This window comes from Coregonus lavaretus, assembly GCF_964263955.1.
Source record: "Coregonus lavaretus genome assembly, chromosome: 36".
NCBI lineage: Eukaryota > Metazoa > Chordata > Actinopteri > Salmoniformes > Salmonidae > Coregonus > Coregonus lavaretus.
The window spans coordinates 15766844-15781599 of record NC_140023.1 but is presented as its reverse complement, the minus strand read 5'-3'; the positions used below and the strand labels follow the sequence as shown (position 1 = coordinate 15781599).

Sequence of the window (14756 nt, the reverse complement as noted above, 5' to 3'; positions counted from 1 at the left end):
AATCATCATGTCCATCTCACCACGGGCTCCAATTACTTACCAGATGCTCAAACAATGATTTCCCATTCCACCAAGGAACCTTACAGTTACCAAAAGACAGATGGCTGTATTTTATCTTTCCCTGTGTCTACAGAACAGGCCTGTGTGAGAGAAAGGCCATTAGACCAACGTCATGTTACACTGACTGAGAAAAAGTCTAACAGGAGAAAATGCCTTAAAGTCTTACAGTACCTTCAGAATGAGTTCAGTATTGCTTCATTCAAAGAGTATTTAGAGTAGGAACACACAGGAACTCAAAGGGACATCAGGTGAGCTTGTTTATTGAGGCTATGTACAATAGCGCTTCATCACATGATCCATCTCTAGAACTGTGTACAACATCCCTCTTACAAAAAAAATCTCAACAGCAGAAAGCCATGACACTATGTTAGTATACTGTGAATCATAGGGAGATACAGATCAGGAGCGTATGAATGGGTTTAGAGTACAGAGTTACAACAGCAGCAGCAGTAGTAGTAATGGAAGTAGCAAGACAGGTCAAAATTCGTTTTTGTTTTCTCTCCTCATGAGCTCAATTCCAGCCCAGGGGCCCCAAGTTACCTAACGGTCAGATACGATTTTCAAGAATCCCTTCCTGATTATCACTTTTGTCTTCATTTCCTACAAAAATATTGCACAACAATCTGAATATACAACAATTGAAGAGATATCAACAAGTAGCAGCCAAGCCAGTTTCTACAAGAGCATCACGTCTATTGCACAGAATTTTGTTTTGCTTTCTTTCCCCTTCACCCCTTTTCTTTCAGCTGCTGTCCGACTGAACCCCAAGGACCTCTTAACCAGCTCTGGTCCTATGCTGAAGCAATGGCAGCACAGCCACAGAAACGCACTGTGATCTGAATGAGTCTGTTGAGAATATCTCCCACTACTAGTCGTAGATAGGCTGTGTCGAAGTCTGTCTTGCCTACTAATCACTAAAACTGCATACTGTGTACTAATCGTACTACATACTATTTAGAACATACTGTTTAGTACAAACGTATGCAGTCAGCAACAAATATCAACATACTACTCACCCATACTGAGAAGGTGTCATCGAATGCGCAATCACGCTTGTCCCCCGCCATTTATTAATTTTTGTAGAGCGTGTCCACTATTCTGATTATCAGTTGTTGTCGAACACACATGGGTTTGAAAAGACAATTCTCTTCCTCAATAGTGTGCAGCGAATTCTACTAGATAAAAAAGCCGAAATGAGTATGACATCCGGGCATTTAAAGTATACTAGATTTTCCAAATTTCACATACTATAAAACTTTATTTTTTTGCATACGCAAACAGTCTACTATTTAGGAGTATAGCTATGGGTATTTGGACACACCCATAGTGATCCTATCCAGAGGCTTTCGGTCCCTTGAGAAGATAATTATGCTTTTCTTTATGATCTAAACCAGTGCTTTTCCTCCTGTGCCTTACAACAGTTGTAATAGGTTTGTATGGAGTTGGTCTGTGGCCGGTCATGATGACATCACTGTATTGGGGTACACCAGTGGTTGCATTTCTGTAGAGGGTTTGTGCTGGACTGTATATACACATAAATAGAAATGGACATACATTCGTCCATAATTGAGAACAACTTTCAAAGGCCAAGAACTTTATACAATCACAGCCTAATTGCTCAGCATTTATCAACCAGACCCCACACCCATCACCAAAGCAAGTAAATAAAGACAGATATACATACAATAAAACAAAAAGATATCCATGTGTTCCTGTATCTTATACAACAACACTCATACCGAGATTAAACTAATAAATGCATTTTCTGCCATAAATACATAAATACTTTGCGTCTATCAATAAGAATTTGAACAGCAAGCATTCAGTCTCAAGTAACATGATTGGATAAAACCACCACTACCACCATATTTGAGTTGAGTTTTAGTTCAGGGATATTATATCCATAGAAAATAAAGAATTTGGATAGGGGGGGGGGGGGGGGGGGGGGAGTTGGACAAAACAGGTGCTTAAACAAATAACAATCAATTTTCTAAATTATAAACTTGAAACAAATATTACCTCCCCCCAGAAGACAAAGGAGAAGAAAAAAAAGGAACAGAGAAATAACATGTACAGTTAATATGCTGGTTAAACAATGGGTCATACATAGTCAAACATGTTTGGCCTCGGTGGCATAAACAAACTATTCAATTTCATTGAATTATCACATGAGCTTGTAGTTGCAGAACCTCAAAAAAGTCAAAAAGAAAAGGAAAGTCATGGGTGATTTCAAAAATTTGATTATGCATTAAGTAAAAGTGCTCAGAAACAGAAGATATGAGTGACATGAAAAGTACATAATCTGAAACAAAACACATTTTCATATGGTCGAGTATTTATTTCTCCATTTCCACACTAATATTTATTTCCTTGCCCAAAGACAATTTAGATAAAAACAGAAACACATAGCTCCTGCTATGGTGACCACATTTTGATTGTAAATCTTCTGCAAAACGGAAAAGCGGTTGCTGTAACTTTAAGTGATAAAATATCAAACAGTTACATTTAAAACATTGAATACAAACATTTAAGCTCACATTTACAAGCGATAGGAAAATAGAAGTTTTGTTTTCAAGGTGCCTTGTAAGGAAAACAAATTCATCAATGTCAACAAAAGCTAAAATAGCAGGTAATATTAATGTACAGTATTTTTTCAAATTTTACTGAATCCAAGCACTTACAGATTGACCTGGGAGACTGATCCTCAATGCCAATTCAAGCAGGTCACCATTTAGCTTTCCAGCTTCCCTTTAAAAAGTATAATTTTTGTAAAACTAGGACAAAAAACAAGAATGAATCGCATGACCGATTGGTTTACAAATCAACAATTGCACCCTCACCAGACCAACTCAGCTAATCTTCAGAAGCTAACCTACACCCCACCACCCCCACAGAAAAAGATTCCAATCATTTTGCTTTAAGTCTCAAGCCCATGTCTCGCCCTCTCTAGTGGAGTGCCTCCACACAAATCTGCTCCTCTGTGATGTCATCCAGCAGCTGGGCCTCCACTGGGCTGCATATGTCACTGTCATAAACCTCTGTCCCCAGTAAGGCCTCCTCCAAGGCCCCCCCCTTGGCCTGGAGGCCATGCGGCTCTGAGGGGGAGGTGCCGGTGCTATCCACAGACTCCAGGTCCTCGATGCCTGCCCTGTAGTGGATCATGAGCAGGGTGAGAGCCTGGAGCCTCTCCCCAGACTTGGCCAGGGCGGCCGTGATCAGAGCCTTTCTCCGGGCGTCCCCAGTCTCCCTCTCCTCCTGCATCAGGGCGTTGTTGTGCTCCAGCTCCTGGTCGATCTCCTGCTGCAGCTTGTCTAGCATCAGCTCCAGCTTCTGCGAGCGTTCGTCGGTAGGCAAGCCCCGGTACAGGTCCCGGCCGATCTCTTTCACCGCGATGAATACACTGTCGTCAAGTCCTCCCTCCCTCCGTACCAGCTTGGTGCTGCCGCCAGCTGCATGCTTGGAGGGGCTGGCCCCGGCATAGGTTTCTGTATCGCTGCTCTCGTTGTCTGAGATGTCAGGGGTGTGCACTACGTCTGGCACAACATCAGCCGCTTGCTCTGCCAGCCGGCTCTTGGGCACCTGGCGCAGGTTGAGCAGACGGGAGCCGGTGTTGATGATGTGGCGGCTGAGGCCCGTGGTGGCGCGGTTGATGGTGGACTTGGCCTCTGGGTCGGCACTGCGCCGGTCGGTGGCGGCCACGCAGAGAGGGTGCTCGGCCAGGCACTTCTCCTGGCACTTCTTGTGGCAGACATAGGAACAGATCATGCACTGGGAGGCAGCCTTGGTCCACACCTTTTTCTTGCAGTACTCGCACCAGGTTGGGTTCTGGAACTGGGTGTCCTGGAAGTTGTGGCGCACCTCCACCAGCTGCATGGAGCTGTAGACCAGGTCATCACGGGGAATAGAGGAAGGCTGCTCCCTCTCTCTCTCCCTCAGCTCCTCGTCTGGCATGCTGGCCTTCTTCTCCCGCTCCGCCAGCCCGCCACACATCTCTGACTCTCCATCAGCCAGGTAGCTGAAGTTGAGGGTGATGTCTCCGTAGCACAGCTTCTCGTTGAAGCCCTTGTGGGTGCTGAGGCTGCGCAGGGCAGTGCGGCTGACGCTGGCCCTGGGCTCTGGGGCTTCCAGCCTGAAGGTGCTCTGGTACTCAGATGAGGACGTGGACAGACACTCCAGGGCCACGTGCTCCAGTGTCAGGCTGACGTGGCCCAGACACAGCAGGCTGCCCAGCTTGAAGGGGTCTTTGCACCACAGGGCCACGTTAAGGTACTTATGGTTGCTCTCCACCTCTAACACCACAGAGGCATGGCCCCAGTGGGCCGTCCGGTTGCGGAACATGATCTCTGAGGACTCCCACATTGAGTGATCCTCCATGCTGTCTCGGGTGTTGATGGAGCTCTCAGAAACCTTGTCTTTGGCCAGGTCCTGCTTGCTGGGAGTGGAGGGGGGCGCTGGCGGCTCTTCGCAGGGTTCGGGTGGTTTGACTGCTGGCTTTGGTTCGGGCTGTTTCACAGGTGTCGTCCCAGCACTGCCTTTGTCACCATTGCTTCCTGTGGAGTGTGTTTGAGTCTTTTCTGGAGTTTTCTCAGCCCCGTTGGAAGCTTCACTCCCCTCCAGCAGACTTTGGGTTTCAGAAGAGGCGGATGTTAATTTAATGTGGGGTCTAGGGGGCACCGGCGGGCGAGTGGGTGGGGGTGGAGGGGGGCCGGTGGGGCGCTGTGGCCCCTCTCCTGACTCACCACTCTTGTGTGGCGAGGGCTTTGGTGTGGGTGGGGATCTGACCGGCGACTGAAGCCCTGCCAGGTTCATTTTGCGGTTGAGGATGGGCGATATGCTGCCGAGGGGTTTTGAGGCCAGATTGGTCACAGTCCTTTTGGGGCTTTGGTTTACGGACAGGAAATCCTCCTTGGCCTCCGCGCTACTGCTAAGGGGGTTAGGCTTGGGGTCCACAGTCAAGTCTTCAAACTCACAGTCCCTGTCTTTGCTGTCGGATATGTCGGCGAGGGTGGTGATGGGGGCCGGGTCCTCCTCGTAGCCCCCCGACGGAGGGATGAAGCTGGGCTCCTCTAGCTGGCCCAGCCCCTCCTGGAGGGCTCCCAGGCCCACGGTGGGGCTCTGGTGACGCACAGGCCTCTCGTACAGGACCAGCACCCTGTCCCCCGCCTGCTTCAGCAGTTTGGGCACTTGGACAGAGGATGTCACTTTGACACCTGCCCAGAGAAGGAGAACATGTTAAAGTCATATTTATATAACTAAACAACATGCATTCCAGTGTTACTGTATGCTACTGATCTTATGTTACTTCAAACATTCTCAGGGATGCCAGATCATGTAGTCAGGTTTACTTATGCTGCATGGCTTTAGTGTCTTACCTCCAATGGCGATGAGTCGATCGCCCCTCTGCAGGTCTGCCAGGGCAGCAGGAGAGTTGGGAGTGACCGTCTCGATGCTGACATGGACCGCGTCACCCTCACAGGCAGGGACGTGCCTGAACGTCATACCCACACTGCCAAAGGGTCCTTTGATCACCTCCGTCTGAAACACACACACACACAGAGAGAGAAACTAACCTACATTAGAACTTTCAACTTATCACTTTAAGCTTGCCATCGATTTCAGAACAGTGAATAAAATACAGTAAGCCTTGTCCTTTAGGCTACTCTATCTTAAAGTATCACAAAACCGTTAAATTGAAGAATGTTAACGGCAGCATACCCTTACAGCATACAGCAATATTAGACCTAGTTGAAGAAGTTCATTTCTAGACATTAAGTAAACACTCAGCTTCTTGTGAGGGCCTCTATTTATAGCAGAGGACTAAATGGTATAGAAAGAGAGATTACTAATGTTTCAGAACAAGAAGTCTGCCTCCACACTCCGGGTTAGACGATGGTAAAACACTGCATGCTAATTCGGAGGGAAAGGGAGGTCTGCAATTACGGGCGAATTTTCCACCCCTGGAGTTTACCAGATGCCTCAATCACTGTCACAGCACACTGAGCACAAGTCACGTATCCCACCATGCACCTGTTGTGACGTCGGGGCAACCTGCTTTGTGTCTCCCTGGGCCAATGCAACATGACAACGTGTCGCTATAATGCAGTGCTTCTAACGTAGGAGTCCCACCTATTCTATGCAGATTCTCATAATACTATGTCATCATGGGACGATTCCAACTATCAACATGGTGTACACACCAACACAACTATAGAATTGTGGAGGAAGTTGATGCCTGTCTGATCTTGAATGAGAGGTCAAATGAGATGAGACTGATGGTTGAGGGAGGAGAGGAAAGGAGAGGGTGAAGAGGGGATAGGGAGGAGGGGACGTGGTCTGGGAGACAGAGACGACTCAGACTGAGACGAACGACTGTAATTTCCCAGCTGTCATTTGTTATAATTCTCGAGGAGGGCACTGATCGAGTTAGAGGTGGGGATGAATAAGCAGATGATCTATACGAGCTGGCAAGCCAAAGGGGGTTTGATTCACTTGAAGCTGAGAGATGATTTCAAACCTTGGATGGGATCCTTTAGGTGAAATTTGGAGATAAAACGAGATCAAGCCAGAACCTAGGCTACATGTGGTTCTATCACAATGTAACACGGTAGGCAAGAATAGATCATAATGGTTTCAACTTCTATTAAATGTTTCTGGTATCATCAGAACAAAAGCTGTATCTTTACGTGAAAAAAAAATACGTTTATTGTTGCACAAACATTTGGAAATCAAACGATTGTGCAATCATACAGCATTGCTGATTATCTTGACTATGTTCACACGTGGTTTAAAAAGACTAGACTCCCTGCGGACCTGTCATCTTTTCACTCCCTCCTCTCTACATTCTCTTCCTCTGTTTCCGCTGTTAAAGCCACTTTCTACCACTCTAAATTTCAAGCCTCTGCCTCTAACCCTAGGAAGCTCTTTGCCACCTTCTCCTCCCTGTTGAATCGACTTCGTCAACCATTTTGAAAAGAAGGTTGACGATATCCGATCCTCATTTATTAAGTAAAATGACACAGCTGGTCCTGCTCACACTGCCCTACCCTATGCTTTGACTTCTTTCTCCCCTCTCTCTCCAGATGAAATCTTGCGACTTGTGACGGCCGGCCACCCAACAACCGGCCCGCCTGACCCTATCCCCTCCACTCTTCTCCAGACCATTTCCGGAGACCTTCTCCCTTACCTCACCTCGCTCATCAACTCATCCTTGACCGCTGGCCATGTCCCTTCCGTCTTCAAGAGAGCGAGAGTTGCACCCCTCCTCAAAAAACCTACACTCGATCCCTCCAATGTCAACAACTACAGACCAGTATCCCTTCTTTCTTTTCTCTCCAAAACTCTTGAGCGTGCCGTCTCTAGCCAACTCTCCTGCTATCTCTCTCAGAGTGACCTTCTTGATCCAAACCAGTCAGGTTTCAAGACTGGTCATTCAACTGAGACTGCTCTTCTCTGTGTCACGGAGGCTCTCCGCACTGCTAAAGCTAACTCTCTCTCCTCTTATTCTTCTAGACCTATCCGCTGCCTTTAATACTGTGAACCATCAGATCCTCCTCTCCACCCTCTTCGAGTTGGGCATCTCCGGCGCTGCTCACTCTTGGATTGCGTCCTACCTGACAGGTCGCTCCTACCAGGTGGCGTGGCGAGAATCTGTCTCCGCACCACGTGCTCTCACAACTGGTGTCCCCCAGGGCTCAGTTCTAGGCCCTCTCCTATTCTCTCTATACACCAAGTCACTTGGCTCTGTCATATCCTCACATGGTCTCTCCTATCATTGCTATACAGACAACACACAATTAATATTCTCCTTTCCCCCTTCTGATAACCAGGTGGCGAATCGCATCTCTGCATGTCTGGCAGACATATCAGTGTGGATGTCGGATCACCACCTCAAGCTGAACCTCGGCAAGACGGAGCTGCTCTTCCTCCTGGGGAAGGACCGCCCTCTCCATGATCTCGCCATCACGGTTGACAACTCCATTGTGTCCTCCTCCCAGAGTGTAAAGACCCTTGGCGTGACCCTGGACAATACCCTGTCGTTCTCCGCTAACATCAAAGCGGTGACCCAATCCTGCAGGTTCATGCTCTACAACATTCGCAGAGTACGACCCTACCTTACACAGAAAGCGGCACAGGTCCTAATCCAGGCACTTGTCATCTCCCGTCTGGATTACTGCAACTCGCTGTTGGCTGGGCTCCCTGCCTGTGCCATTAAACCCCTTCAACTTATCCAGAACGCTGCAGCCCGTCTGGTGTTCAACCTTCCCAAGTTCTCTCATGTCACCCCGCTCCTCCGCACACTCCACTGGCTTGCAGTTGAGGCTCACATCTACTACAAGACCATGGTACTTGCCTACGGAGCTGTGAGGGGAACGGCACCTCCTTACTTTCAGGCTCTGTTCCTACACCCAAACGAGGGCACTACGTTCATCCACCTCTGGCCTGCTAGCTCCCCTACCTCTACAGAAGCACGGTTCCCGCTCAGCCCAGTCAAAGCTATTCGCTGCTCTGGCACCCCAATGGTGGAACAAGCTCCCCCACGACGCCAGGACAGCGGAGTCACTGACCACCTTCCGGAGACACTTGAAACCTTACCTCTTTAAGGAATACCTGGAATAGTATAAAGTCATCCTTCTTCCCCCACCCCCCATAAAAAAATTTTTTACAAAAAAGGTGGTTGTCCCACTGGCTATCATAAGTTGAATGCACCAATATGTAAGTCTCTCTGGATAAGAGCGTCTGCTAAATGATTTAAATGTAAATGACTGACAGGAATATGGTGTGGACAGCAGTTGTTGTCAGTCCTATTACCTGTCTCTAAATCCTGTAGACCCAGGAACCTGCCTTTTCATTTGAGACTTTCCCAATTCATTTAATGCAGGTCCCTGCCGCAACGCTTAACCAGATCTGGCCACGTTGCACCCCTTCCTAGAATGCCCTAACGACATTTAAAAGCCAACAGGTGTTAGTGGGGAAACGATGAGGGCTGCAAAGCAAATAAAACACTGTTTAAGTTCAACTAACGATATACAGCAGCTGTAACGAGAACAAACTGTGCACAAGAGCCTTTAAATCGTCAAGATATTGCCATGTTAGGCTACATTGTGCATAAGTCAATGAAGAAGAACACTTGTGTATCTTTGAGTAGCCATTTGGTAGTCTCTCGTGAGTAGCTGGCCGCACAAGCAATATTTGATTCTGGGTTCTGATATAAAAAATGGTATTTGTGTGAGAAAGTATATGTGTCAAAACTCTTCCATCAGAGTTGACAGCATGGTATTGTCATAATTGAACAGGAAACGATACATATTGTAGGTAAGTCAACTATGGGGGCCAATCTTGCCAAAGAAAACAAGTTTTCCCCCCTTTCTAAAATGGAAGAGGCCAGTGAGATTCAGAAGAGGGTCTGAAACCACTTACAGACAAATAAATAAAGCAATTCAAGCTCAACAAGTAGCTGGGCAGAGTGAATATCAAGGCTGCTGCTGCTATTACTGAGGCTAATATCTTCTTTGTGCCAGGAGAGGAAACGCTGTGTGATCTAAACCTGAGGCTTTCATCAGAGAATGTCTGCCTCTGAAAGCACTGCACTCCACTTCAGTCGCTGGTTATGATGCATGTCAATTGCAAATCACACACAAGGCTGCGACTGACAATAGACAATTGAACATCAGATCGAATGGCCTGCTATACACTGCTATAGTCACTAAGCAAATTCAATTGAGTGCAAACCATCAGCTGGACCCCTCATGTGTTTCAGCATCCATCCTGTAGAAATACTGATCTCTGAATTAGCCATTCAGTCAGACAATCCTAAAAAACATTCGAACAGAAACGGTTTTCATGGTACTGCACCAGTAGTTAGTGTTCCAACGTATCAATACTTTGTGATGATAAAGTTCAGCAGGTTAAGGAGGGTTAGGCTTGATGCTCATCTCTATGCCTTAAACAGATTTCCTACACATCCTAGTAAGACACTACACAAAAGAAGAAAGCAGAGCAAAGACTCTGTTATGACTGTTCTACAGCAACACCCTGAGAGACACATCCTGTGTGTCAATGTCACCGTTTTCCCCAAAAGTAGGGAGGGGCGACTTCATCCTAACACGCTCACAGAGAGGCGTCATTGAGCAACAATTATGGGTGACTTGCAAGGATGAACGCCGACTAAAGGAAAATTACGGAGGAGACGGTGGGAGCGGCGTAGGATTTAGCCAGGCCAATAACGTCAGGAAGCAGGTAAACAGATGCTGCCTCTCACCAGGGCTGTGGCGTGCAGCGCCCGCTCCACGTCAATTTACACTGCTGCTGTACACAGTCCATATAGATCAGCACGGCTGGCCCACATATGGCCTCTGTGTCATTAGCTAAAGAGGCCACACACACCTCCCTGAGGAGGAATATTCATTCATCAGCATAACTGTCCCCTCGAGCTGTGTGTAGAACATGCTACCATCTTGCCTTGAGTGACATGCTGTAGGGTGACGTAACACTAAAAAGCTTTGCAGTTAGATGACAGTCGTAGGCTTCAGCAAAATTACACAGGGTAGAATACATCTATCACCATGCACTAAGCTATAATGAATGGTAATCTTATATTTTTCTGTAAAGGTAGTACGTTTGGTGAGTCAACACCATTTATGACTAATACAATGCCACTGCATCCTTTGTTCAGTTACTGGTCACAGGGTCCCAAGTAAACTACAGGAAGCATCACACTAAAAACCACAGTGCACCCACAAATACAATTGTATGCTCTGCTAAGCTAACATTGCCTTAGAACAAAATGCATAAATACATCAAATTGTGCACTGCAATTGTAAACACAGGCCATCTGAAACTACATCGGCGAGAAAGAAATTACCCATGTAGCAGATGCCAAGAGATTGAGCAAATATGCCAAGTGACATCAATGGTTGAGGCACATGGATGGTTTACTGCAGAGCGTGTGTGTATGTGTGTGTAGGTGTTGAGGGACAGTGATTGAAGCCATTGTGCTGATAAACACAGTAGCCTTGTGTATACACCTGCTGCTCGAGCGATGCCGCTGTCCAATCTGCCTCCTCCTCCACCCCCTGGGTCATTTGCATACGAGAGCAGTTTTTTTGTGAAGTGCAAATAGTGCACAACCCTCACACATGACGGACACTGACAAGATAGAGAACCCCTAATTCATTTAGAAATAAGAACGCTGCTCTCTCCCAGGTGCTCATTAAAGGAAAAATCCACCCAAAACCACTAATTCCAATAATTTACAGTGTTAAATAACACTAATATGTGAGAACAATGTTTTGTGTGAACAAATTTTTCATTTTGTCGTTATAATAAGGTGGGTAGCAACATGTGAAAATCATTGTAGAAATCTGTTGCAGCTCAAATCGACTACAAAACCCACAATGCAATGCTCCATGGGCTGGCTGCAAACGTAGCTACACACAATAATACCAAAGACAATATCAGCATGTGAAGTAGCTAGCTAGCTGTAAAATCGCCTAAACAAACTGCACTATCAATTTAGTGGTCTACAATCTCACCATGTTCAACCTGCAGATCGATGTACCTCGCAGAGTGGAGTCTGATATTCGCAACGGCACCATGCAATGCAGCCTGGACTGAAGAGGCAGACAAATAGGAGAAATGTGGTGGACCCTCTGATAAATGACACATTTTTTGAGGTAGGAATATCGCAAAAATATGATCAATGGCTCATTCTAGAGAAAACAGTATTAAAATCTGACATATATGATAGATGTTTTAGGCGATCTAAAAGTTGTATTCATATTAACTTCCAGTGTAGTGAGAGCGGCAACGTCATACCAGACGGATTTCTGCCTGCTTGAACGGCAAAAGCTCAAATACACATTAAAACATTAAATGACCCTGGGAATTGATAGAACATCGCACAGAGATGCACAAAAACAATATAACATTCAAAATGGGTGAATCTTTCATTTGAAGAGTGTGTGGTCCCTGTCCCACAGCTCTCCTTCAGTGTTATGGTCTAATGTTCACTGATGCTTCATTCAACGAACATAAGAGAAACCAGCATAACCTTTTAAAATATATTTTCAGCTTGTTAGTAATTGTTTCAGCTTGATGTTAGTATCCAAGTATTCTTATAAATAATTTATGCGTCAGTAAACAAGTTTTTGATTATTAAGAAATCAGTTGTGGTCGGTAACAATTAAGATGAGGACATTTTTTTGGTGAGCACGTCCTTATTTCTATTTCAGCATATTGGATGACTGTCATTCATATTACATTCACCCAGCTCAATGTAACATCAATAGGTTTAGGCTACTACAACTGTAGGTATGTTTTTCCCTGTTTTGCCATTTAAGAAACGTTTTACAACAGAATTGGCGGAATAAATACACCCCTGATCACACGCAAACACAGTTCACATTCATAGCAGCCACATTACATTTACATTTACATTTACGTCATTTAGCAGACGCTCTTATCCAGAGCGACTTAAATTATTATTATTTTTTTCATACCCCCTGTGGGAATCGAACCCACAACCCTGGCGTTGCAAACGCCATGCTCTATCAACTGAGCTACATCCCTGCCGGCCATTCCCTCCCCTACCCTGGACGACGCTGGGCCAATTGCGCGCCGCCCCATGGGTCTCCCGGTCACGGCCGGCTACGACAGAGCCACATACAAACAGCATGATCATTTTGGCTGGCCGTTGTATAATTCCTTCTCGCATTGACGCGCTCTCCTCCTCTCACCTTTTCCGTTCGCTTGTGGACTACAGTGCACAACACATCAGCTGTCTATGACCAGGCAAAAAAAACTTTCCAAGCCAAACCTTCACATCATAACCACTGCACACAGCCTACATCGTTGTCACCATATTAGCTAGCATCATAGTCAACATAGCTACTAGAACTAACGTGTTAGTAAACCCGCTACAATCATGCAGTAGTGTACACTCAGCAAGCAGTTTAGCAGTTACACCGGTGGGCCCCGGTGGCAATACATTAATAAAACCAAAAGCTTACCTTGACTTGGAAGAGTTCCAGTGTTGGATAGCCATAGTCAGCTAGCTAACATAGCATCCCGATCTGTTTGAGTAGGATAAACTAGCTAGCTGCATTCACCATCTCAGTGAAAGTGTAAAAAAATACAAAATATAGCTAGCTTCTCTCTCTTGCTTCTCCATAATTTAAGAAATTAATATGTTCAAAACTGTTCAACTATTGTCTTTCTGTTCAACTATTCACCACATTTTATGCACTGCAGTGCTAACTAGTAGTATCTTATGCTTGCAGTACTAGATTAATTCTCTGATCCTTTGATTGGGTGGACAACATACATGTCAGTTCATGCTGCAAGAGCTCTGATAGGTTGGAGAACATCCTCCGGAAGCTGTCATAATTACTGTGTAAGTCTATGGAAGGGGGTGATAACCATGAGCCTCCTCGGTTTTGTATTGAAGTCAATGTACCCAGAGGAGGACAGACACTAGCTGTCATCCAGCTACAGTGTGTTTTAATCAATTATTTGGTGACATGTGAATATATTTAGTATAGTTTTATCTAAAAAGGATAACTTTAATGTTTCACAATTTTTATGAAATTCACTGTTGAAGATGGTCCTCCCCTTCCTCCTCTGAGGAGCCTCCGCTGTAAGAAATTGAATAGACTGTGGACATCAATCATGGGGTTGGACAAAAACAGACCTGAAATTCAACTAATGAAAAACCATGGGTGCCAAAACTCTCCTTTCTATGGCACTTTTCTTGCTTACATTTTTTTTGTGGTCTTTTACCCTCAAATTACATTGTTTTATTATTTTATGTGGGAGCTTTATCTCAAACCTGAGCTGAAGCGACGGAGTAATCGAGTTAACATTGACTAAAAGAACAGACAGCTCTTGGTTCCTTCTCACTGAGGAGAAAACAAACAGGCAGCGTAGCAACAGTGAATGGCCAAGATGTAAATAGCACAATTTAGTCTACTGTCTATTTCAGCAAACCTCTCATATCTGTGCTGCCATGAAAAACAAATGAAAGGTTAATATGACTATTAAGCATGTATCACTGCTTTAAATACACATTCATCTGTAGCCCCATCCTCCGCTTGAGTAAGAATACAGTCAGACATTTTATTTTATTCATCACGTTATAGTATCTATTCAAATCTCAAAGATTTGGCCAGTTCTGGGAAATGTATTCAATAGTTTGTAGATATGTGTCTGTGTCGTCTTTGTTATTATGTAGCCTAACAAAATCATGTGAAATTCAATGAGAGAGCAATGTTAGATAAGCAGCAAGATAATAGATGTTCAATTGCAGCACTCCCTACTCCTTAAATTAAGGACAATGTGTAGACAGACACCATGTTCGAGAATATAAACAGCAATACCATGACATTAGGAGGAAAAAGGTGCAAAACTAGAAAGGTTAGACAAAACATCCAAAACAAATGCTTTCAGTGATTTCTCACTATTTCTCACTGTTAACGATACCAGCCCCTTCTTTTCCTACTGCCTCCAATTTTCCTTATAATACCGTGTACAGGCCAAGTAGTGCCACAGCCGTAGCTAAACAAGCTTCATCCAAGCGCCGCTCTGGTCCAGGGGGTTGCACGTGAGCAGAGCATCTGCCGGATGCTGGTTGGGGCAAACAAATCCTTTTCCCTGTCACTAGGCTGCCCAGTAATCTAATCTAATACCACATGTCAGATCGA

The 14756-nt window shown here is 45.4% G+C and overlaps 1 protein-coding gene across 1 annotated transcript in view; it reads right to left on the bottom strand.

Moving 5' to 3' along the window:
- Nucleotides 1-304: 304 nt before the first annotated feature.
- The window catches only part of LOC311110928 (PDZ domain-containing protein 8-like), an 81281-nt gene continuing 66829 nt past the window's right edge, over nucleotides 305-14756 (bottom strand). Inside the window, exons 4-5 of the mRNA XM_084153574.1 lie at nucleotides 5433-5595; nucleotides 305-5270 (exon numbers count right to left, since the gene is read on the bottom strand). Of these exons, the coding sequence (XP_084009700.1) occupies nucleotides 3007-5270; nucleotides 5433-5595 (2427 nt within the window). The 3' untranslated portion in view covers nucleotides 305-3006. The remainder of the gene's footprint in view (nucleotides 5271-5432; nucleotides 5596-14756) is intronic.